We start from the raw sequence: 24,108 nt of genomic DNA on the forward strand, positions 1-24,108 counted from the left end.
AGTCCATACATACTCAAGTCCAACAATCAGCCTTGTAGGAAAAATCAGTCCTCCGTATCTGGAGGTTTCACAACCCAAGAATACTGTATTTTTAATCCAACTTTGTTTGGGAAAAAAAAAAAAAAACTCGTGTTAAGTGGACCCACACAGTTTAAACACAGGTGTAAAGCTTAAATTGTTTCCTACCCACTTTTTCACGTAGTTTTTGCTTAATATATTTTATTCAATCTTTTTGGCAGGTAATGAGTACAATATTATATATGTACTCATATGTGTGTGTGTGCACACACATATGTCTTAATGTAGAAGAGTATCTTTATTAAGATGTGTGTATATATATATATATATCTTAATAAACTAAACTCCAAAGCAGAATTACATTCATTCTTAAGGTTTATAAGTGACTTTCTGAAAGCAATACTATCAAGATTGTTCACAAATTTGAAAGAGCTTAAAAGTCAGTCTCAGGATTTAAAGTACTAACAAACCACCTGGGTTTGTTACAAAAGTACAAATAGAAAGAAAACTTTAAATTTATGGTATCTACAATGCAAATAATAAATTATCACATAAAATGAATGCTGTTAAGCTATACACTAAATTTTTCAAGTGTTAACCTGAATAGGTTTGTTATGTTAACCAATTTTTCATTAAAATCTCATACTTTGATTTTAATAGTAGTTCCTCTGATAGTGGTTATCAAAACACAGATAATTCTTTATGAAGAACCTCAAATTTTTGCAGATGCTTACTCAGTCTTCAAATAAATTCCAGGAAAACCCCAATTTCTAAGAGAAAGTGTTGAATTTGTACTCCCGATCTGGCATCAAATTATTTGGGAACTCTCAAACAGTGACAGCCCCAAATGCATCTTCCTAAGAGACATAGCTACATGTTCTACCAATCAGCGGAGAAAAAAAGTTTGTAAAAATTTTATACAATACTAGAGTATCTTAGTCCATTCAGGCTGCTATAAACAAAATGCCATAAACTTGGCAACTTATAAACAACAGAAATTTATTTCTCACAGTTCTTGAGGCTGGTAAGTCCAAGATACAAACAGGCCCGGTGTCTGGTTAGGTTTCGCTTTCTGGGTCATAGACAGTGCATTCTTCCTGTATCCTCACATGGTGGAAAATACTAGCTAGCTCTCTGGGGTCTCTTTTATAAGGACACTAATCCCAGTCACCTCTGTTTTCATGACCTAATCACCTCCCAAAGGCCCCATCTGCTAATACCATCTCCTTGGGGTTAGGACTTCAACATAAGAATTTGGAGGGAATACAAAATTCAGACCATAGTCTAGAGCTACTTATATTGGTTTTACCAGGTTAAATACTCCTAAAGATTTAATTTCCCATCTTGGTAACTGTTGCAGCCATTGAGAAGCAAGACAGAACAGCACCACAGAATTAAACATCTCTGAATATTCTCTTACTCATCTCATTTGTAAGATATTTGATTCCACAAACTTGTTATGCTAATTTCTATTTCTTTTCACTTCGATTATGTTAGTTACTATTCCTTGGAATTCTTACCCATATACTTACCTAGAATTCAAACCATATCAATATTTTAAGGCTCTATTTGGGTCCAATTTTCATCTTTAACACTACAAAGAATACAGCACAGTAATAAAAAGCATATGCTCCAGAGTCAGAATCATGCACCACTAGCTGCATGACCTGGGGCACATTACTAAATCGTCTGTGCCTTGTCTTCATCTTTTGTAAAATAGGAATGTTCAGCAGTATTGCTGTCAGGCTCAAGTGAACTAGGACATGCAAAGCACTATGAACAGTGCTTGGCATGAAGTAGTCACTCGATAAATGTTAGCCACTATTGTACTTCTTTATTATAACCCCCATTCTTCCCGTACTTCTCTGAACAACTACAGATTCATAAGTAATAAGGACCTTAGATCTTATAGTCATTTAGTTCAATCTCCCACACAAAGTAGTATCATCTCTAAAAAGCTCTTCATACTTGGTCAACCATGAAGATGGTTAAATACTTGCAGTGATGAAAACTTGACTACTTTTCAAAAAGCACAGGCTCAAACAGTTCTTATAATAAAAAAAAAATTATGTGCAGTACCTTCTAACTACCCATTGGTCTCTGAGTTCTGCCTTCAGTACAACTGAAAAACAATCCTGCATCATCCAACCTCTTTCATATGAAAGCCCTTAAATATTGAAGGCAGTTGCTTGGTAAGTCGCACTCTCTAGCGCTGCCGTCCTCTGCCTCGATCTTTTCTCTTCATTTCTCTTCTCTGGGCAAAACACTATAATTTCTCTTGTCTGTCCACCACAAGATATGTTTTCTATATCTTTACCATCCTCAACACAATCTTCAGGACGCACTTCATTTTATGAAAGTCATTCCTAACAGAGGGCACTAAAAGCTGCACAGAATATTCCAAGCAGGTTCTGAATAGTAAAAGTGACAGTGTAACAGTTTGTTTAGGAAAGTAAGGCAAATTTTGGAAAAATTTACTTAATAACAACCATCAAAAAACAACACTGTTAAATGAGCAAGTAAACTAAATTTTTCTTCTGAGAGATTGGCAAACAACATAGGCTATTACCCTAACCTATTTAAATCAGATTGTGGACTCTCTGCCAGGCTGCCTTCCAGATTGTATCCAGAGACAGAATTTGTAGTGTCCTTATGTAATCTGCTTTTATCTCTATGGAAGTCTCTTTAGCTATGTGTTTTTTTCTTCATGTGTCTGTCTTTGTCCTCTTCTGTTTCTTTCTGTATATCAATCTCTTTCTCATTCTTCTTTCTTTTGTCAATCATTCAACAAATATATATGCAGTGCCCATCAAGTGTCAGGCACTGTATTAGGTATAAGAAGTTCAAAGACGAGTCATGCTCAAAATACTCCCTGGCTAAGGTGGGAGGCAAAGCAGACACAGACAGATAATAAACAGATAATAAGATACTATGGTAATACAGTGAGGTAGATAATGCACAGGTTACTGTGAGAGCACCAAGAATGATTGAATGCTGGATGAAAGGGATCTGAGAGGTTTCCAGGAGGAGATAGAATCTTATGAAATCTAAAGTGATTCTAAACAGTACTTTCAAACTTTAACATGTATTTAAATTCCCTAGGAATCTTGTGAAAATCTAGATTCTTAATCAGTGTGTCTCTCCGAGTAGTAGGACCTCAGATGCTGCATTTCTACCAGGCTCCAGGAGATGTCCATGCTGCTAGCCCCCAGACCATCAGAGGGTCACAAACGTCTTAAAGGATGGAAAGGAGTAAGTAAGGGCTGTGCAGAGTGAGTGCAGGCAGTATAAACAGCATGAAGTAAATCACAGAGGTAGAAAACACCTGAGTATATGTGATGAGACTGAAGCACACCGGTGTTTCCAGGCAATTTAAAAGGTCATGAGTGTCTAAACTGGGAATGGATGGGAGTATGGCATATCATTGTGTGTGTGTTTGTGTGTGTGTGTGTGTGTGTGTGTGTGTGTGTGTGTGAGACAGTCTCACTCTGTCGCACAGGCTGGAGTACAGTGGCGCCATCTCGGCTCACTGCAACCTCTGCCTCCCAGGTTCAAGCAATTCTCCTGCCTCATCCTCCTGAGTAGCTAGGATTACAGGTGCCCACCACCATGCCGAGATAATTTTTGTATTCTTTTTTATTGTTTTTGAGACGGAGTCTCACTCTATCGCCCAGGCTGGAGTGCAGTGGCACGATCGCAGTTCACTGCAACCTCTGCCTTCCAGGTTCAAGTGATTTTCCTGCCTCAGCCTCCTGAGTAGCTGGGACTACAGGCACCCACCATCATGCCTGGCTAATTTTTTGTATTTTTAGTAGAGATGGGCTTTCACTATGTTAGCCAGGATGGTCTTGAACTCCTGACCTCATGATCCACCTGCATCGGCCACCCAAAGTACTGGGATTACAGGCGTGAGTCACCATGCCCGGCCAATTTTTGTATTTTTAGTAGAGACAGGGTTTCACCATGTTGGCCAGGCTGGTCTCAAACTCCTGACCTCAGGTGATCCACCAGCCTTGACCTCCCAAAGTGCTGGGATTACAAAGGCTTGAGCCGCCCACCCGGCCAGGAGTATGGCATGTCTTAAGGAAAGGGAAGTTATTACATGGATGACAGAGTATATCAAAAATTCTTTAAGTAGGGCAGTTTATATGGTAACAACTGCAAATCAAATAACAAGTCTGGTGGCTTCACTGGTAGAATAATGGACAAGAAGATACTATGCTAGGCTACTTGAATAAACCTGCTAAAGATGATGAGGAGGATCTAAATTACGGCAGTAACAACAGATTTAGATGAAAAGGGACTGGTCTGAGAAATGGTTAGGAAATAGAATAGGTTAATTGTGTCATCATTTGTTAATTTAAAAATCAGGTGGTTGTTATTCCTTTGCATTTTTTTGCAGGCATTGTATCTATTCTTAGCCTGACACTAAGTAACATATGATCTTGGACAAGTCACTTACCCTCTTTTAGCAGTTGCTTCCATATCTTTCAAAAAAATGTGAAGATTTGACCCAAATGAACAGTGTCGTTGCTTTAAACCCTAAAATTTATGAGCCTGTGAACTAAATTCATCTCATTGACTTGTAGATTCATAAAATGTATTCATCGTACCTACTATAATACCTGGACTTTATAAAATGAATTCTTAGTATCTACCACAATATCTGTATTTTATATATATATATGTACACACAATATATATATATGAAAATGTATTGTATAATATATGTACAATAGATGACAATATATTACAGTACTAGTCATACAACGTGTGTGTGTGTATATACACATACAATATTATATGACTAATACTGAATCTACGTAGCTGACAGGTATTAAAACTTGAGACTTTGAAAATCCTTCCTCTTCTTTGCCCACCACATTCATTACCAAGTCCAGAGTTTTCTTACATGTGCCCTATTGGCAATTCTTTGGCTTATGCACTTATTTTTTTAACTGGATTCCTGCAATAGCACCTTAAATGTTCTCCCTGGTTCCAATCAAATCCCCTTCCAAACACTCTCTGAGAAGGTAAAGAATTCTGGAGTCAGAAAGACTTGGACTTGAATGCTAAGTCCACTGTTCCTTAACTATGTGATTGTCAGCAAGTGATTTAACCTCTTTACACCTTGGTTTCCTTACCTCTAAATTATAGGGATACTAGGAAGATGAACTGTTTGTAAAGTACTTACTATAGTGTCTATTCCACAGTGGGAACTCAATAAGTGTTAGTTATCATTTTGAAAGACACATCTCAAAAAGATTAGAGCAGGTACTTCACAAAAGACGAAAATCAAATTGCCAAAAAAAAAAAAAAATGGAAAGATGCTCCTCTTCATTAGTAATCAGCAAAAGGCAAATTAATATTTCTAAGAGTACAATTATGTATCTACCTGATTAGCAAAACTTAAGAACTTGTAAACCAAGTGTTGGTGAGGATGTAGAATTTCTCCTATACTGCTGCTGGGAATGTAAATTGATGCAACTGATTGGGGAAAATATTTTGGAATTATTTAGTAAAATTAAAGGTGCACATACCCAAAAACTCAGCAGTTCCTTCCGTTGATATTTATCCTAGAGAAGGGTAAATATCAGAATCTACGAGAACTAATATATATAAACATAAAAATGATATTATATTTATGTTTATACTAGCATTAAGTAAAATCGATGTAATCCAAATGTTCAACAACAATAGACTAGATAAGGAAATATTGGCATATTAATATGGTAGAATACTATACAACAATTTACATGAATAAACTACATGCGTGAACATGAAAGAATCTCACAATGTTAGCAAAATAATCAGGTGACTGAGAGTATACATGCTATAATTCCAAATACATGGAGTTGAAGCATAGGCAGAACTAAGATTCATAGCCTAGAGATGCACAGAGAGATGGATAACCTACAAAGAGAAACAAGGTAGTGTGCATGACAAAAGGTGGGATAGTAGCTTGCGGTTACCTCTGGTGGGGAAGGAAAAGTATGTGATCCGAAAGGGACACATAGGGGTTTGCTGGGAGTCTATTACATCAAGTTTGATTTATTTGTTTGATTTGTTTTATGTTGTTTGATTTGTTTACATTATGTTTGATTTATAATTATCCTTTAACCTGTATTTGTTTATACACTCTTCTATGTGTATAGTATATTTCACAATTAAAAAATAAACTGATTATGTCAGACTCCTACTTAAAATCTTTCAAAAGCTCTTCACTCCTTCATGGCACATATCTTGTATCCCTCTTCAACTTTATCTCTGCCACTACCATTTCTGCTTCAGCATAGTAAATGACACCTAGTATCCCCACACAATCATGCTCTCTCAGGCTTCTGGGTCTGTTAAAAAATGTTCCCACTGCACCGCATCCTCCCTTCCTCTGGCTATCCTTTTACTGTGCTTAATAGTCCACTAAAAGATCCCTTCCTCTGGGAAGGCTTCCTTGACTAATCTCCACCACATCTGTGTTAGAGTCTCCTCTGATGCACTTCCTTCAGCACTCTAGACTTACTCATGTAATAGCCCTTTATGAGTGCCACACTCTTTAGAACACAGCTACCCCCATTAATAAGCACATTTTATTATAAGTACCACACTCTTTAGACTGAAGGCTCCTTTAAAGCAGGAACTGTCTTTTATCTACCCTAAAAGCTAAACATGCTACCTACATCACAGATTCTCAGTAAGAGTTTGATTAATGAATTAATATTCAGAATTGAGAGAACATAGTATGCTTTCTACATCACTGGGAGTAACACATACTGTATTAGTTTCCATCATATAAAATTGTCCTAAAATTGTATTTTAGGTCAAAAATGGTTTGTTATTGGCAATTGTATGTAATTGTTTATAACACTCATTGAATACATGTTAAGTGAATATAGTGATGGCTATTAGATCTGCTTTCTCAATGTAATGGTAGACAGATAGTTTTTTATGAATTGTTTTATAAAATCACTATATGAAATAACTCTAGGATTAATTTCATTAGTCTTCCACAGTTATAGGCTATGCATTAATTCACAGGGCAGCCTACCTATCTAGAGTTATATAAGCCACTAGGCAAATGAAAGAAAGATATTGATCACTAGCTCAAAATAGCTTCTTTTGGAGTTTTATAAGCACCACAGTCATACTCTAGTTCTCAAAGATGTTATCTGACAGATTATAACTCGTTCATCTCTGCTGGAATCTATTGATTATTGACTTTGGTGACTATGAAGCACCAAGTATTTGATTTAAAAGGACATTCTACCTGTGTGTGCTGATATTTTTATAAATTAATAAGTTTTTAAAGTCATTCCAACTAGGCAGAGCAACTGGATCTATTTTTAATATTGTTTTGTTAAGCAAAAGGATTTGTAGGCTAAAATGCCCATGAATTGAGTTAAAAAACTGTGATTTCTCTTCTCGTATTTCAGAAGAGGTAAACGGTGTGTGTGTCTGTGTCTGTGTCTGTGTGTGTGTTTTCCTGAAAGACACTGAAAACCATAATTTAGCTCAGAACCAATTTTTCTACTAAAGGAGATGAATCTGTAAAATATAGTACAATGTTGCAAGTAATAAAAGTCACTTAAAAATAATGGTACCCAGCTGTCACTCTGCCACATGAAAATGTTAATTGCAGGTATCATCCATGGTGGTAGTATTACGGTGTTATATGCTGCACTCATGCACCTCAAAACTTTTCACTACTGTATGTGGTGTTAGTAGTACCACACCAACTATTAAACTTCTGTTCTATTGATTTTCACTTCTGTAGTTGAAATTATTTGGAGCAGTATTTCTCCAGATCCATATACCAAACCATATGCAATATTTAAATTGGCTATATAGATCACAGTTTTCATACTAAAGAATATTTTTAAATTGGCAACTCACCACAGCTTGTATGGTTTCTCATCTATAGGAAACGGGTCTAATTCAACAGCTTCTTGCATGAGTTGCCATAGTGAAGATCTGAGATGGGCCTGCCGTTGGTGTTTCTCACACTAGCCTGAAAACAAAGCCGCAAAACAGAAGAGTTTGATTTTAAGATTTAAATGAGAATTTCACCTGTATTTAGAAAACCAAAAAGCTGACATCAAAAACAACTGGTTACTGTGTGGGTGAGTGCAGGCAGAGGAAAGAAAACATCTCAAGATAGTTATCTCTATTCATAATTTATTGCAAGCACAAGCACTTTGATGTTATAATACCAGAACAACTATTTTAATATCTGAGCATAAACTAAATTAGTAATTCTTATTTCGGTTGATATAATTGGTCTTGTGATATGAATTTGGTTTTCTAATACAAGGCACCCCACTCATCATCAACTGGGACAGCTCCACTGTCACATACATTTCCACATTCTGCTTTTCATATAAGATTTCATTGGAACAATGGTTACATAGGTACCCATAAAGGAGGAGAATTTTGAAAACCTCTGAAGTATGCAAAAGAAAGTAAACCTAAGCTGGAGCTAGTCTGAAGAGACCTGTATTTATGTTCTTCTAGTTACAAACCTACTTTTTCACCATTATAGCCTATTACTTCCCAAAATTATATTAAAGAAGATTCTTCAGAATATCTGACATTCTACCCAATGTCAAACCATAAGTTTTTATTTCTAGTTTGGAAAATATGGTGATCATACCCAAAATAGGCCTCTTCTTTACCCCAACTAAGAGTCTCTTTCCTGCCCAGGTGCTTACAATTACTCCTAGGACTACCACCCTCTCACTATCCCACGACCTCACCCCGACACCCCAGTGTGGCCCCATTGTCACCTACCACCACTTCAGAGGAGGTGAATTCCTTTCTCCTGTGAATTTCTATTGCACTCATTATCAAAACACTAATATGATCCCCTGATTTTATACCATCTTTATTGTTATTTAGCCTCATCTTCCCAAATGGCAGAAACTGTGTTACAGTTTCCCAATTTTTTCTACCACAGCACTTAGCAGAGAACTCAGTACCTGAGAGAGATTCATTCAATGAATATTTGGTGTGTCCCTATTGTGTGCCAAACAGACAAGGTCAGTCCCTGATGGGGATTAAACCTTAGTAGAGAATACAGGTAATACAAGAATAGGCAATTACTATCTTATGTAAGTGCTGTGATGGAGCTTCCACCTACAAACACCGAATAAACATTGCCAAATAAACAGCCCTAACCTAAGAGCTTCACTTCACTATCAGTGCTTTCAGATCCTATTTCCAATGTATAAGAAGAGGACAATTGCTTTAAGCAATCCATTTCAGAAAGTATACAGGGTATCCAGGCAAGTTAACACAGACAAACAGGAGTCAGTTTTATTTCTATGAAGACAAGTCACTAAGATGAATTTCTAGAACTTTAAAGTCACTGCTGTTTTTGTTTTTGTTTTTCTTTACACACACACACACACACACACACACACACATATGTACAAACACAAGGTAGTGAAAATCCTGTTTATTACTGTGCAGGTCACTGCAACTGCCCGATTGCCCTGTAGGGAAGCTTTGCCTTAAACCTGCACACTACGCAGGGTTTTAGAGCAGCTGTGGTTAGGGATGCTTCTCAGGAGACTGTATTCATTTCTTTTTCCATTGAAAACTTTAATCTCCATTCCTACAAGCATTATTTCCATAAGCCTCAAGGGTTTTACATCTCATAGTCACCAGAGATAAGAACTGTAAGAAAAGCTATAGAGGCTTGTTATGGATCCAAAACATCAAATAAACTAGAAAATCATTTACTAGAAATAGTATATGTGTGAGGTCTACTTTTTAAACCTAAAATGTTTTTATTTAGTGATTTTCAATATTACCTGATGTCTCCTCTTAACAGTTTCTACCAAGATTCACAATAAGAAATAAAGCTTCTCCCTATTAAATACAGAAAACAAAAGGTACATAAAACACAGTTTTTGTATTTTCCCCTTCTTTGCCTTGACTGGCTCATGAGGATAAAATGTACTCAAACTGAAAAACCTTGAGTCAAAACCTTACAACTTCGCTATGCAAACACGTACGGGTAGGTGAATTTTTGAACAGATGGGCTTCAATTCTAAGTTACATTTTTTAAACAATCAATATGCAGCATGATCTTTTTATCTGAATCAGCAGTACAGTGTCTCATCTCAGACTTATGTAATGCAATAAATACATCCAATATGCCAAAGAAGCAATGTACTCTGTTCTTCTTTACCAGTAAGCATCTCCCCTACTAGTCTACAGGCCCAACTTTTTCCACAAGTCCTTGGTCCTCAGAAGAAGGTGCAATAATAGATGCATGTGTGGTAGGAGGAAGGCACTCAGCAGTCCTGCAGCAAATAGAGCATTGTACTCCATTCTTGTCACTACTGGACACTTCCGTGCCTCTTTCTGCATGATTGTTGCAATGTCCAACCAAAAGCTTAAAAGAGACTGTAAGAGGAAATAGAAAGGGCAATGAAGAAGGAATTTAAGACAACAATGTGTTTGCTTCTCATTCTAACTGAAGGCAGTCTCTCTTGCTCCGAGTCCTTTATTCTGATAAGAAACCAAGTAATCATTCGATTTGAACACAACAATTCCACTGAAAGTCCTTTGGCTACAAATGTGACCTGAGGCCAGAACTAGAGCATGAAGAGAGAACATCTATCCCCATATTTAACAAACAAGTAAACATCCAATTTGTCTTTAGCTTTTAGTATCAGTATAAAAAGAATTTATAACTAGGTTTACATCCAAAGAAACAGATTCATTTACATGAAACCACAACACAACCTTAAAAACACATTTATGCCTTTCAACATGGGAGGTTTTTTTAGATTACTTAGGTTGGGCAATTTTGTTTTGCTTATGATATTCCTGTAGGATATACTAAGAAGGAAAATCTTACTAATTTTCCTATAAATTTAAAATATTTACATTTTATAGCATTGACAATAAATTCTCAGTTCATTCTAACCTTAAAATATATAGACCATGTACTATGAAACTATTAAATACTAATAGCTGCAGACATACCAGACAATGACAGCAAAAACACACTCAGCCCCTCTGGGATCTGTTCATAAACATCCCCTTCCAGCATGGCAAACACACTCCTCACAACAGCAGATGCTGTTCTGGGGCGAGCAGGAAGGAAGCTGGAGGCAGCTGATTTTCCCACTCTACATATAATTTCTTACTGCCTCATTATCCAGAATCTTTTTACTGAAACTGTGAGGATTTTTTAAGAACAGGAGCCCCTCAAATTAAAGACCCTGTGCAACAGCAGAGGAATGACATGCATATGAGGAAGCATGAAGACTCTCTAATATTTAAGGTCACACCACCTTTGTCATCTGATTTTCTAGTCCCATTGTAGGGGAGAGAAAACCCAGCTTGCTCTACATAATAAAATAAGCTAATCCAATACTTTATGTCAATTTTAACAGTGTGATCAAGGTAGAGAGGGGGATACATACCAGAGGCAGCCAAACTGCTACATCCAAAGCATCCAACCCCTAAAATCTAATGGTTCTGAAGTGGAGTGAGTCAGAAGCTTGTGATATATTTATATATTTATTTGTTATATATTCATAACTTATATGCTCACCTAAAGTAGAAAATTCACAGAAGCTTCTCTGAGAGAAATGTTCCTTACTGCAACCATTTTAAATATGTTGATAAGCATTCTGTGAGATCTTCCAGGGTCCGACAACTAGCAGATTAGGGATAGAAGGAGATATCGGATGTTGTACTGGCAATGCCTGGTGCATTTACACTCATTTTCCTTCCACCTGAACTGTGGCCTGTCCCATATGACTTAGCCTGCTTCCTTGCAGTTTGTTCATAAAAGTTATCATCAACATGACCAGAAGCAGGCAGGGCTGCTGTACAGACACTGTCAGGCTCTGCACCAAAGTCAGCCCATGTAAACAACCTTGTGATTTCTTCAGAGCCTACTGCTGTGGGATAAGCCATTCTTTTTCTGTGGCTAAACTGCAGTACCCTGGGAAGTTATCTGTTTAAGGGAGTAAAAGCAGAGACTAAGTCTCTAGATTTAAATGTGGGGGGAGGGTAAGAAAAATATATGGATAGATAGTTTTCTTGTAATATCTGTAGCCTGATTTACTTACAGATTTTCCAGTAAATTACATTTATTTTGTTGAAGGCACAAATACATAGATCCTAATAAATATACTGCCATACTTATTTCTGATTTTTTTTTTCAAAAGAGCTCTGACATTTGTAGGGGACACAGTATCCCAGCACAGAATACCTGGGAACCTTGCCATGAAAAAAGAAAGCTGCCTGCTGTGACTAGGAGATCACTTTCTTAAAGGGACCCGTTACCTATTTGACTGCAGTGCCAATGTTTCCTCTTATCTCTAACCTGACCCCTGTTCTGTGTTCCTCTCCCCAGCTCAGATTTAGCCTAGAGTTGCTCTGCAAAAGTAACGCCAATAGTTTTACACCTAATATGTATATAAATACTGTTCCTTAGTAAAATACATCTTACAATATTTAAGTTATACTTCTCACAAAAGTAAACATAAATACATACTAAAAGACATTATTTTTAATGTTTTATGGAACCCATCACATTTTTCAGATATGGAACTAAGGTCAGCACTTCTAACAAGCACAGCTGTTTGGTGGTTTTTTGTTTGTTTTTTTTTTCTCTCTCTCTCCGTGTGCGTGTGTGTGTGTCGCTTCTCTCTCTCTCTCCCTTCCCTTCTGTAGCCCTGCATTGGTCTAAAAACCCCTGGACACAATAAGAATGCTCCCTCCCTCCCTCCCTCTGCTACCCCTCACTCCAAACAGAAAGGTTTCAACACGCCCAAGTCTGGGAAGAGATGCTCTGCACAGAAGGAAAAGCTGGTGGCTTCTTGCCTCAAAGCTAGTTCACTTGATTAACCTGCTTTCCACCCCATCTCTCTCGTCTCTTCCATACTCCCTCTCCCGCCCCACCAGGAGCAATCAATAGACATCACCCCACCCTCCAAAAACAGGTTAGAACCCAGAACAAGCAAAGAGCCACCTACCATTCCGTGCCTGAGAACTACGATCCTGATCCTGATCCGGCAGTGTTTGCCCCAGAAATCCTCCCTACTTGTTTTTCATTAACCACATTCCAGACTGTAATATGGAAGAGATTCTTTGGAGATAGGGAGATTGTTTAAAATTAACGATGGACAGGTGATTTCCAAGAAAACCCAATCTTAAACTCACTCAAGCCCCTACGAATTGAGGGGTGAGGACAAAAAAGGAAATTTGTAAAAATGAAAAAAGAAAAGAAAAAGGTAAGCATATAGCAAGCACCACCCACCCCCATAAAAATAAAAAGTGAAAGGGAGGTTAAAGAAAAAAGAAGAAGAAGAGTGGCTTGCTGAATCACCCTCTTTCACTGCCTGGAAACCATTGTGCAGCGTGATGCTGCCTGTACCATTGTGGAACCTACCAGAGGAGACGGACAGAGGGCTTGGGGAATGGGGTTGCTATGGCAACTGAAAGGAGCACACATGACGTCAAAGCCCAGAGAAGTCTAGGGAGGGGGATGAGGGGAAACAGAAAGAGGAAAAGTCTATGTGCAGCTACAGCTACTGTGTTTTCCGGTTAAATGAGGACCAGGCAAATGAAAAGGAATAAGGTTCGTCCGCAGCCAACATCAGCAACTACGACATCAAGGCAGCCAGCCTGCACAACCTGAAGAAAAGATCCGTTGGATGCAGCTCTGGCCCTTTGCACAGCAGCACCGAGGAACAAATACCAGCAGAGCAAAACACCACTGGAAATGCAGTCAACCTCTGCTTTTCAACTATCTCCTGCAATATGTCTAAACGTCAACCAAGTAAGAGATGGTAATAAACTCAGAGGAGAAGCAGGTATTTGAGTGTCGCCTGAGCCCCGAGGTCATCTTCACGGCACTATTCCTCTTCTCTGTTTCCTTGTTTTTGTAAAATTCCTGAATAGATATCCACTAAACCAAACTCAACAGACTAATACTTAGGTTGCAATCTAAGTGTACAAAGAAAATACTGATTAATTTGAGTTAACACATCAAATTAATACTGACTAATTTGAGTTCTTTTTTTTTTTAATTGCAGATAATTTCCTAGAGAACTGATGCAAATTGTACTGTTACTATTTAGGGTAAATATCGCAATTTTATTTAAGTAATTTGCTCTGCCTTTAACTGTTACAGGGTATTTTTAAAGTCTCCAAACAGTTTTACTATCCACAAATAATAGTTTCTTGGAATGACAACAGTTAACTACTTGCACTATAAAAAATATTAGGTTTACCAAATTTGTTTTACCTTTTTTATGTAAGAAAAATTTTCAATACAAATTTTGCTTTAACCAACTCCAGGCTTTGGACTTGTCAAATTATGTAATCTAATTCAATTACGTTTTTGCTTACACTCCTTGAAGGTGGGTTTCTGGTTATTGCTACCAAGTAGCGCTGAGTTGTACATGATTCCACATTATGTTTTAGAACTAGCATCCTTATATGAATATGAACCTTATTCCATATGTTACCAGAAAGATATAACATGCAACAGATGCAAACTCAGCAGTCACTGTAGACACTGAAACACATCATAAAGCTGTAAGAAACGCATAAGGTTTTGCTGTCTTTGTTGTTGCTGCCGCTGTTTTATTGGGGAAGAAAATTTAGAAGAAGAAAGGCTTGAGTGAGTTGTATGTAATTGTAGTTCATTGGATAAGAGTTTGGATGTCTCTTTACTCTAATTTCAGTTTCAAGAAGAATCAATCAAAACTACCTTCTAGTCTTCCCAAAGAGCCTACCTGCAAGATAACTATCTCATGCAAAAATACGAATTGATAGCCAAACAATTTATAACACAAAATAACTGGCATTCTGGCTTTTGAGGTATTATATACTAAGTTTGCTTATCAAAAGTCAATTCCCCAATCCCACGGAAATTAAATCAGTATGTCGAAGAGATGTCTGCACTCCCATTTTTATTGCAGCACTATTCTAATAGCCATGGAAACAACTTAAGTGTTTCAACAGATAAATGGATATATATTATGTATCTCACAAACACACACACACACACACACAGGAATACTATTCAGCCTTATAAGAACAGGAAATTCTGTCATTTGCAACAACATAGATGAACCTAGAGGACATTATGCTAAGTGAAATAAGCCAGGCACAGCGAGACAAATGTCATATAATCTCACTTATATGTGAAATTTTAAAAAGGACAAACTTGTAAAAATAGAAAGTAGAATGTTGGTTACCAGTGGCTGGAGGACAGAAAGGTGGACAGGGAAAAGGGGGACATTGGTTAATAGGTACAAAGTTTCAGTTAGAAAGGAGAACTAAGCTCTGGTGTTCTATTGCACAGCACAGTGACTATAGCTAATAATAATGTTGCCTATTTCGAAATAGCTAAAAGAGAGGATTTCAAATGTTCTCACTACAAGGAAATGATAAATATTTGAGGTGACAGATAATGAGCCTGATTTGATCATACCACAATGTATACATGTATCAAAACATCACATTGTAACCCATAAATATATGCAATTATTATAAATTACAAATAAAATAAAACAATTTTTTAAAAGTCAATGCCCAGTAATGTAACATCAATGAGGAAAAAATGAACTCCATCTCTTACCTTACATCGTAAACACAAATATTTATTCAAGATGAATTGTACACCTCAACATAAAAGCTAAAATATATGACACTATTAAAATATAATATAGCTTTTTTAAAAGATGGCTGTCTTACCTTGCAGTAGGCCAAAATTTCTTAGGATACAGAAAGCTCTTACCATAATAGAAAAAAAAAAAAAGAGAGACTTCATCAAAACTAAAAGCTTCCACTTATCCTAAGTCACCATTAAGAAAATGAATAGACAAGCCACAGTCTAGATGATACATATATCTGAATACTCTTGATAGCTGAAAATATTCTGACACACACAATTCCTAGATTATAGAAAACATCTCCTACAATTCAATAATAAACATGAACAAACAACTTTGTTTAACGAGCAAAAGACTTGCACAGGCATTTGACAAAGGAAAATTTACAAATGGCCAATAAACATATGAAAAAGTATTACATATCATTAGTCAGCAGAAATATACAAATTAAATTCAAAGTGAGATACCATTTTATGCCCACAAAAATTACTAAAATTAAAAAGACTAACATCATCAAATATTGACAAGGATATGGAAAACCAGAACTCTCCTACATATATTGGTAGGATTACAAAATGTTAAAATCACCTTGGGAAATTTTGGTAATTTTTATAATTATAAACCTACACCTAACATATGACTCAACACTTCTATTTATAAGGATTCATCCAAGACAATGGAAATCTACGTACTCCAAAAAAAAAGTTGGACATAAATGTTTATGCCAAGCTTTGCTTGTAATAAGCAAAAGCAGGAACAACTCCAAATATATCTACAAGAGAGCAGATAATTACAATATACAGTCAGCCCTCCATGTTCATGGGTTCCACATCTGTAGATTCAAAAACTGAAGATCAAAAATATTAGGGGAAAAAGAATAAAAAGAACTACAGAGATAAATAAACACAAATAGAAGTACACTATAACAACTGCTTATATTGCACTTACTTTGTACTAGGTATTATAAATAATTTAGAGATGAGTTAAAATAATAGGAGGATGGAACACTATGCCATCTTATATAAGGGATTTGAACATCCACTGCTTTGGGTATGGAGGGGTTGTTCCTGGAACCAGTCCCCCTGAGAGTACTGAGGGACAACTGTATTTGCCTAATAGAATATTACTCAGCAATTAAAAAGAATGGCAACCAGGAACAGGTTAATACCAATCATTTTCATCCATTAGGTGTTAGTTTCTTTTTTTAAGCTTTTTGAAAATTTATTTATTTTTATTAATGTTATTTTTATTGACAATCATAATTGTATGTATTTATGGAGTATGTTGTGATATTTTGATATACGTATACAATGTGGAGTAATTAAATCAAATGAATTAACGTAACTGTCACCTCACATCATTTTGGTGGTGAGACATTTGAAATTTACTCTCTTAGTTACTCTAAGATATACAGTACATTATTATTGACTATAGTCACTCTGCTGTACAACAGATCTCAAAATTTATTCCTCCCATCGTACTAAAATTTTGGTTAACTAAAACTCTTTATTTTTTGAGACACGGTCTGGCTCTGTTGCCCAGGCTGGAGTGCAGTGGTGTAAACACAGCTCACTGCACCTTTGACCTCCTGGCTTCAAGGGATCCTCCTGCCTCAGCCTCCTGAGTAGCTGGGACGACAGGTGCCTGCCACTCCACCTGGCTAATTTTTTATTTTTAGTAGAGATGAGGTCTAAGTCTGTTGCTCAGGCTGATCTTGAATTCCTGAACTCATGTGATCCTCTCGCCTTGGCCTCCCAAAGTGCTGGGATTACAGAGAGGTGTGAGCCGCCTCACCAGGCTTGAAATTCTTTTTTTTTTTATTGGTGGTGGTGGTGGTGGTGGTTGTTATTGTTTTAGTTTTTTTTTTGAGAGAGGGTCTCACTCTATCACCCAGGCTGGAGTGCAGTGGTGCAATCTCGGCTCACTGCAGCCTCAACCTCCCAGGCTCAAGAGATTCTCCCACCTTAGCCTCCTGAGAGGCTGGGACCATAGGTGCTTGTCACCATGCCCAGCTAATTTTTTTGTATTTTTGGTAGAGACAGGGTTTCACCATGTTGCCCAGGGTAGTCTCGAACTCCTGAGCTCAAGTGATCCACCCACCTTGACCTCCCAGAGTGCTGAGATTACAGGCACAAGCCACTGCTCCAGGTCCATTGAAACTCTTTTGAAGTATTTTCCAAAGATGTTGATTCTTGGCATTAGTTACAAAGAGTGATAGATTCCAACCTTGCACATATATTTTGGTGTGGATCTTACTAAACAGGGTTTTAGTTCTCAACATACTCATTTCAATTATATTTATGTTATTAAAATAATCTTTTAAGTCTATTCTAAACAATTCAGGAAAATTACTTTTCTAAAATTTGATTATGCAATACAAGTTAGTTTAAAAAAAAATCAGTCGCTGAATAGTTCCTATTCCCAGTTGGATAAAACCAAAACTCTTCGTCAGGTGCAGTGGCTCACACCTGTAATCTCAGCACTTTGGGAGGCTGAGGCAGGTGGATCGCTGGAGGTCAGAATTTCCAGACCAGCTGGCCAACATGCTGAAACCCTGTCTCTACTAAAAACACAAACGTTAGTCCAGTGTGATGGCACATGCTTGTAATCCCAGCTACTTGGGAGGCTGAGGTGGAAGGATTGCTTGAACCCGGGAGGCAGAGGTTGCCATGAGCCAAGATCACACCACTGCACTCCGGCCTGGGCAACAGAGCAAGACCCTGTCTCAGAAAACAAACAAACAAAAAAACACTGTTTAAGGCCCTCAATCCTCAATCAGACAATTCTACTATATTTCTCTCTTGCCGTTTCTCAATCCAACACAATATGTTTGAGAGCCTTCCCCACCAAATAAATGTTTTCAATGAAAAGAGAAAGAAAAAAGAACAGATACATATTGGGATTATTATGTTTGTCAGGCACTGTGTTTATATGTATTCATACTCACCATATAAACTCCCATAAGTATCTACTTACTTTCATTTGGCACTTACCATACTGTATTTTGCATTACTGCAACTTTGTGAATATGTAACATCTCACCTTGGCCGGGCGTGAGGTGGCTCAGGCTTGTAAGCCCAGCACTTTGGGAGGCCAAGGTGGGTGGATCACTTGAGGTAAGGAGTTCAAGACTAGCCTGGCCAACATGGTGAAACTTTGTCTCTATTAAAAATATAAAAATTAGCCGGGTGTGGTGGCACTTGCCTGTAGTCCCAGCTACCTGGGAGGGTGAGACAGGAGAATCGCTTGAACTGGGGAGGTGGAGGTTGCAGTGAACCGGGAATGCACCATTGCACTCCAGCCTGGGCAATAGAGTGAGACTCTGTCTCAAATAAATAAATAAATAAATAAATCACCTTGTACTTGACTGTGACTTAATCCTCTTTATTTCTCATTAACTCTCCTGAAAGTTCCTTTTCCAGGCATAGCATATCATCTTATACGTGGTAAGTGATCAGTAAACATTTATGGTTAATTATAATTATCTGCAGTTTACAATTCTTTTTTACAGTTATCAAAACTTTTTATTTAAAATATTATTATTATGTTGTGATATACACAATATTAAAGCAGGTAACCTCTGTTACAATAGTACATATTTCAACTTTGTATTTAGGTCTAAAAACACTTTAAACGGCTTCAAACTCTTTTTCAAAGTGCTTTCAAATAAAACCATATGTAATACAGAAGTCTGACTTGAATCTTGAATCTGACCAATTCTATCAATCATAAGAGTTTTTGAAGGAAGAGTCTTAAATAAATAAGTCAATGTATAAGTTCTTATTTTCAAAAGCATGCAATTGTATTTAGTATCTTTTCTATGCAAATCTATTTATTGAATGGCATGTGGTAGTCTGAGGTAGGACCAAAGATGTCCAGGAATATCTCTTGCTCTCCAATCAAGGAGATCTTCTTACCTTATTAATACAAACTTTAGAACATTACATTTTCAGAATAAACTACTGAAACATGCAACAGTACGGATGAATCTCAAAACATGCTGAGTGAGAAATAAGACAAAAAAGAGTATATACTATAAATATCTGTCTACATGAAGTTTCAGAACAGACGAAACTATTCTATGGAGATAGGAATCAGAGCTGTGATTGCCAGTGACAGGAGGAGGAAAACAGTCAAGGACTATGTTGACAGCAAGAGGGAAATTCCTACAGTGATGACAAGGTCCTACATCTTGATAGAGATGTGAGTTATATGGGTATACGCATTCGTCAAAACTCCTCAAAGTGTAACTCTTAAGATCTGTGCATTTCACTCTATGTAAATTAAACTGCCATTAAAAATTTTTAAGTAAATTTCCTTTTGGGAAAAAGGATGAGCCAATAAGTTAGGGTTCCCAAACCTGAATATCTAGTCCCATACCCTGAATCTTGATTTTTCAGACCCAAGCAGCCCCAGCAATAGGAAAGGCCAGACTCAGAGTCACCAGGATGTTGAGACCTAACCCTCAGAGGTGAGGCAGACAATTGATGGAGGTTTACATAGCAATCAACAGATGAGAATTCAGACTCTTAAAAACCAGGTTTTCAGAAAAGAGTGGCAGTAAGCAGATTCCTGGGTTCAGCTGCAGGGACTAATTCAGTGCTGGGACTCAGATGCAGAAGGAAATGAAGGTGCTGAAGAATACTTTCTGAATTCAATTCTCAAGTGGATTAAGGGGGTAGCAGTGAAACCAACTAATGCCCTAAGGTCTCTTGTCAAAAGTGGTCCCGGAGTAGGGCGACCAACTTGTCTCTATTTGCCAGGTACTTCTCAGGTTCTAGCAGGCGCTTCTCATGTTCTAACACTTAAAGTCCTACATCATAGGAAATCTCTAAATCCCAGGCAAACTGGGGAAGCTGGCCACCCTATCCCATAATCTAGAATAGACTTGAACTCTCGGATTGAAGTTGAGAGATAGTAACTGTGAAAGAATGAGCTGCAAAAGAAAGAAGTCATGAGTTCCTTAAAAGAGTGATGTCATTAAAGAAGTGTCACCTAGCTATACTTTCAACAATTGATTATTATGCCATGAATTAGGGTGGTAGCAAGGGGATGCAAAGGGTTAGATAAAAAGCAAGGAAAATTATGGAACCTAAATCAATAGAACATGCTGACTGATCGAATATGAGGGGATGGTGGAGGGTCCACGTTTACTCTTTGAGTACCATATTCCTATCATTTCACAGAATGCCTTCTCTCAGAGAGTCAGTCATGTATCTTTCATGATACTATTAGAATATAAAATTTCCCCAAGTATATTCTACTTGGAGAATACTGGCTCTTTGCAAAAACTATTCCACAGTTTAAAAGTTTCAGAAATGCTGCATACAATAGCTGCCCTTTGGAAAGCCATGTTTTATTACACGTACTACAGTGAGCAGGTCTACAGAAACCTACCCTCAAAGGCCAAGGAAGCTGAGAGACCAAAGAAAAAGGCTAACAAATCCAGTTTCTCAGAAAGGAACATTTAACCCCCGTACCCTCACGTGAGACAGTATTCTTATATAGCAAGTTTTTGTTGTTGTTGTTGTTGTTGTTGCTATTGTTGTTTTTTGGTGAAACATGTGCAGGTAGTCCTGTCTCAGACTCTCTTGCAAAACTTGTGACCACTGGGGAAGTTAGATAAACTTTTTTATGAGGGATTTTTCTATGCTATAGGCATTGTTTCTTGACTTTGCTTCAGGAAGACAGTATCCAGTAGCCAAATATCAGTCACCACTGGCTACTATCCAGTAGCCAAATCAAGTCATCTTGGTTTTGCTTTAAGATGGCATTACTGTTGCCAAGTGGCAGGGTGTTTTCTATATTACATTAATAAATTAAAGGTGCTGAGAAGCCCTGAGGAAAAGAAAACTATTTAAATTTCTCAAAATTACTTCTCAAATGCAGTTTTGAATTAATATATTTTATCATGGTATTGGGATGGGAAACACAGAGCCCATAACTTACCATAATCATAATGATTGGCACTGGTGCGAATTTAAAACACTAACCCTTCCTAATAAGAGTAAATCTTCTGACCTTTAAACTTCACATAAGAGAAGGGATCTACCTTCCACTTACTTTTCTTTTTAACTTATAGACTATTTGTAGGGCAGCTTCAGGTTTACAGAAAAATTGAGTGGAAAAGAATAGAGAATTCCCATATACCCTGCTCCCTCCCCACAGTTTCCCCTATTATTAATATCTTGCATTCATGTGGTACATTTGTTACAACTGATAAACCAATAACGATACATTATTAACTAAAATCCATAGTTTACATTAGGGTTCATTCTTCGTGTTGTACAGTTCTATGGGTTTTGACAAATGTATAGCATCATGTTGCAATCACTTTCAATTTTTTTCTTGCTCAGGAGTCAATTTTACATTTAGAAAACAATTGTGTTCACATCAAACAAAAGTAGATAAATTGGTCTCCTGAAAGTTTTTCCTAGTGGACAGAGCACTACTATTAGAATTCACTGGTACTTTGAACCAATTGTTATTAAGCTTATAAAAGTACTGGTTTGCTTTTGCTTTTGTTTTGGACTGGCAACCTCCCACAACCAGCAAAATTATGTCCCTTTGTGGTTAAACATACTTTGATTCCAAATACAAAATATCTGCAGCAATAAAAACAGTTCCACACAACTTTTCAGTTCCTAATAGCATTTTTTTTTTAAAGTCTGAATGCAGTTCACAAATGATAATAGGGGAGGGAAGGTTTATTGTAAAATAATATCAAAGAAGATTAAACCTCCTCCTCAGGTAGCAGCAGCTTAAAAAATCTAATTAGTGTATGTGTCTTTTGAACAACGATGCTAATAGAAAATGCCCTTTTCTTAGATCCCAGCAGAAGCTGGTGTGTGAGATAAAGAAAGTTATTCTTGCCAGACATCCTCAGGTTTATTCACACTTCAATCCATACACATCTGTAGCAATTCCAATTTCCCTTATCCCAGAAGCATGAAAAAAGCATGAAGATACCATGGATTACATTTGAGTTTCATCTGGAAATTCAACTTCCCACTCTGCAGCAATTCCTTCATGGGGCTATTCTCACCTCTCACTGTAATTTGTCAGCATGGTGCTCAGAAGGCGGTCACTGAGGTAGGCTAAGAAGCAAAATATGAGCCAAAAATTGTGTAATTAAATTAAAGTTTAATAATTTTTTTATAAACAGGTCTGCCATCACTACTTGCTAAAAATTTCTAATATTAAAGAGCTTATTTTTAAACATTTATATGAGAAGACTTTTTCAATCACCTAACTAGTTGGTGAATTCTGGGTCTGTCTAATCAAACAACAGTATAAGTAATAGTAATACATGATGATCATATATAAACACTTAAAAGAGTAATAATCAGAATCAATACAAATTTGGTGTATTTAGTCTTACAATTTTAAGCCAAATACTTACCAGCAAAAATTTATATGTGCAGCTTATGTCTGGTCTAAAAATCTGCTGGATTTTCAAATCATTAACAAAAAATATTTTCTTAGACTATCCTAAACATGCTATTTCACCTATATTGCAATGTTATATTCAACAAGGAAACAGGAAAATAAAAATCTGATCTTGAAAACTGTGCAAATTCATGAAAATAGAGCAATGATAACAGTAATTAAATTCAACATATGCCTTATATGAGTGCAAGATAATTTAAAAATTTTTACGATAATGCATAAATACTTTCAAAGCTTACTGGAAATATGCATAGGCCAGTCTGTGTGACCTGACCAGATCATATGGCCTCTTCATGTACCAATTTAGGCACTGACATAATAGGGATAATAATATTCACTTCACAGACTTTTTATGAGAAACAAATTAGATAATGTATATGACAGTGCCTAGCACAACCCTTAGCACATGATAGTCACTCAATAGATATTGAACATTCTGATTGCAGTGAGAGATGTAACCCACACTTAGATTAAAATTTCCTGGCAACGTTGTAAGCTATGAACATTGCCCAGTGGCCCAGAAGCATTCATTTTCTGTTGTTTGATAATGTTCTTAAAGTGCATATTCAAAAGGAGATGCAGTTCATCAGCTACTTGGCAGCGCTGAAGCAGCACTATAGAACTAATAATAAACTTGAAGACATTTGAGCCTACCTGCCAGTCTACACCTGAGATACTATTCAAGACATCAGTGATTCTTAATGGAAATTTCCCAGATAAAATTCAGGTACTTGGTCAGCAAATATTCAGAGATATAGTCTTTCACAAGAAATATATAACAAAATTTTTTTTAAATAATTAAGCAAAAACAGTGTCACTGTTAGAGCTGTGTGACATTCTTTTCATTTAATTAAAATTAATCCAACCAACAAATCACTGAGTAGCATATCAGTATAAAACTCTATGCTAGAGATTAGAAAACGAAATCTGAGAAATGGTCCCCATCAAAAAGGAATTTGTGACCTTATTGTTAGACTGGACCACTTGAAAGAAA

The 24,108-nt window shown here is 36.9% G+C and overlaps 1 protein-coding gene across 4 annotated transcripts in view; it reads right to left on the reverse strand.

Annotated features, from left to right (window-relative positions):
• The window catches only part of MAPK10 (mitogen-activated protein kinase 10), a 344,777-nt gene extending 331,191 nt beyond the window's left edge, over window positions 1-13,586 (reverse strand). For 2 of the 4 annotated variants that reach the window (XM_011951784.1, XM_011951785.1), the window contains exons 1-2: window positions 13,017-13,586; window positions 7,909-8,023 (exon numbers count right to left, since the gene is read on the reverse strand). Coding sequence is in view for 1 of the 4 variants with exons in the window: in XM_011951782.1 (XP_011807172.1) it covers window positions 13,017-13,019 (3 nt within the window). In the remaining 3 variants the exon portion in view is untranslated. Of the gene's footprint in view, window positions 1-7,908; window positions 8,024-11,453; window positions 12,249-13,016 lie in introns of those variants that run through there. The other 2 variants (XM_011951786.1, XM_011951782.1) reach the window with 2 other exon arrangements.
• Between the last annotated feature and the right edge of the window lie 10,522 nt (window positions 13,587-24,108).

This window comes from Colobus angolensis, unplaced genomic scaffold, assembly GCF_000951035.1.
Source record: "Colobus angolensis palliatus isolate OR3802 unplaced genomic scaffold, Cang.pa_1.0 Scaffold328, whole genome shotgun sequence".
Classification (NCBI taxonomy): Eukaryota; Metazoa; Chordata; class Mammalia; order Primates; family Cercopithecidae; genus Colobus; species Colobus angolensis.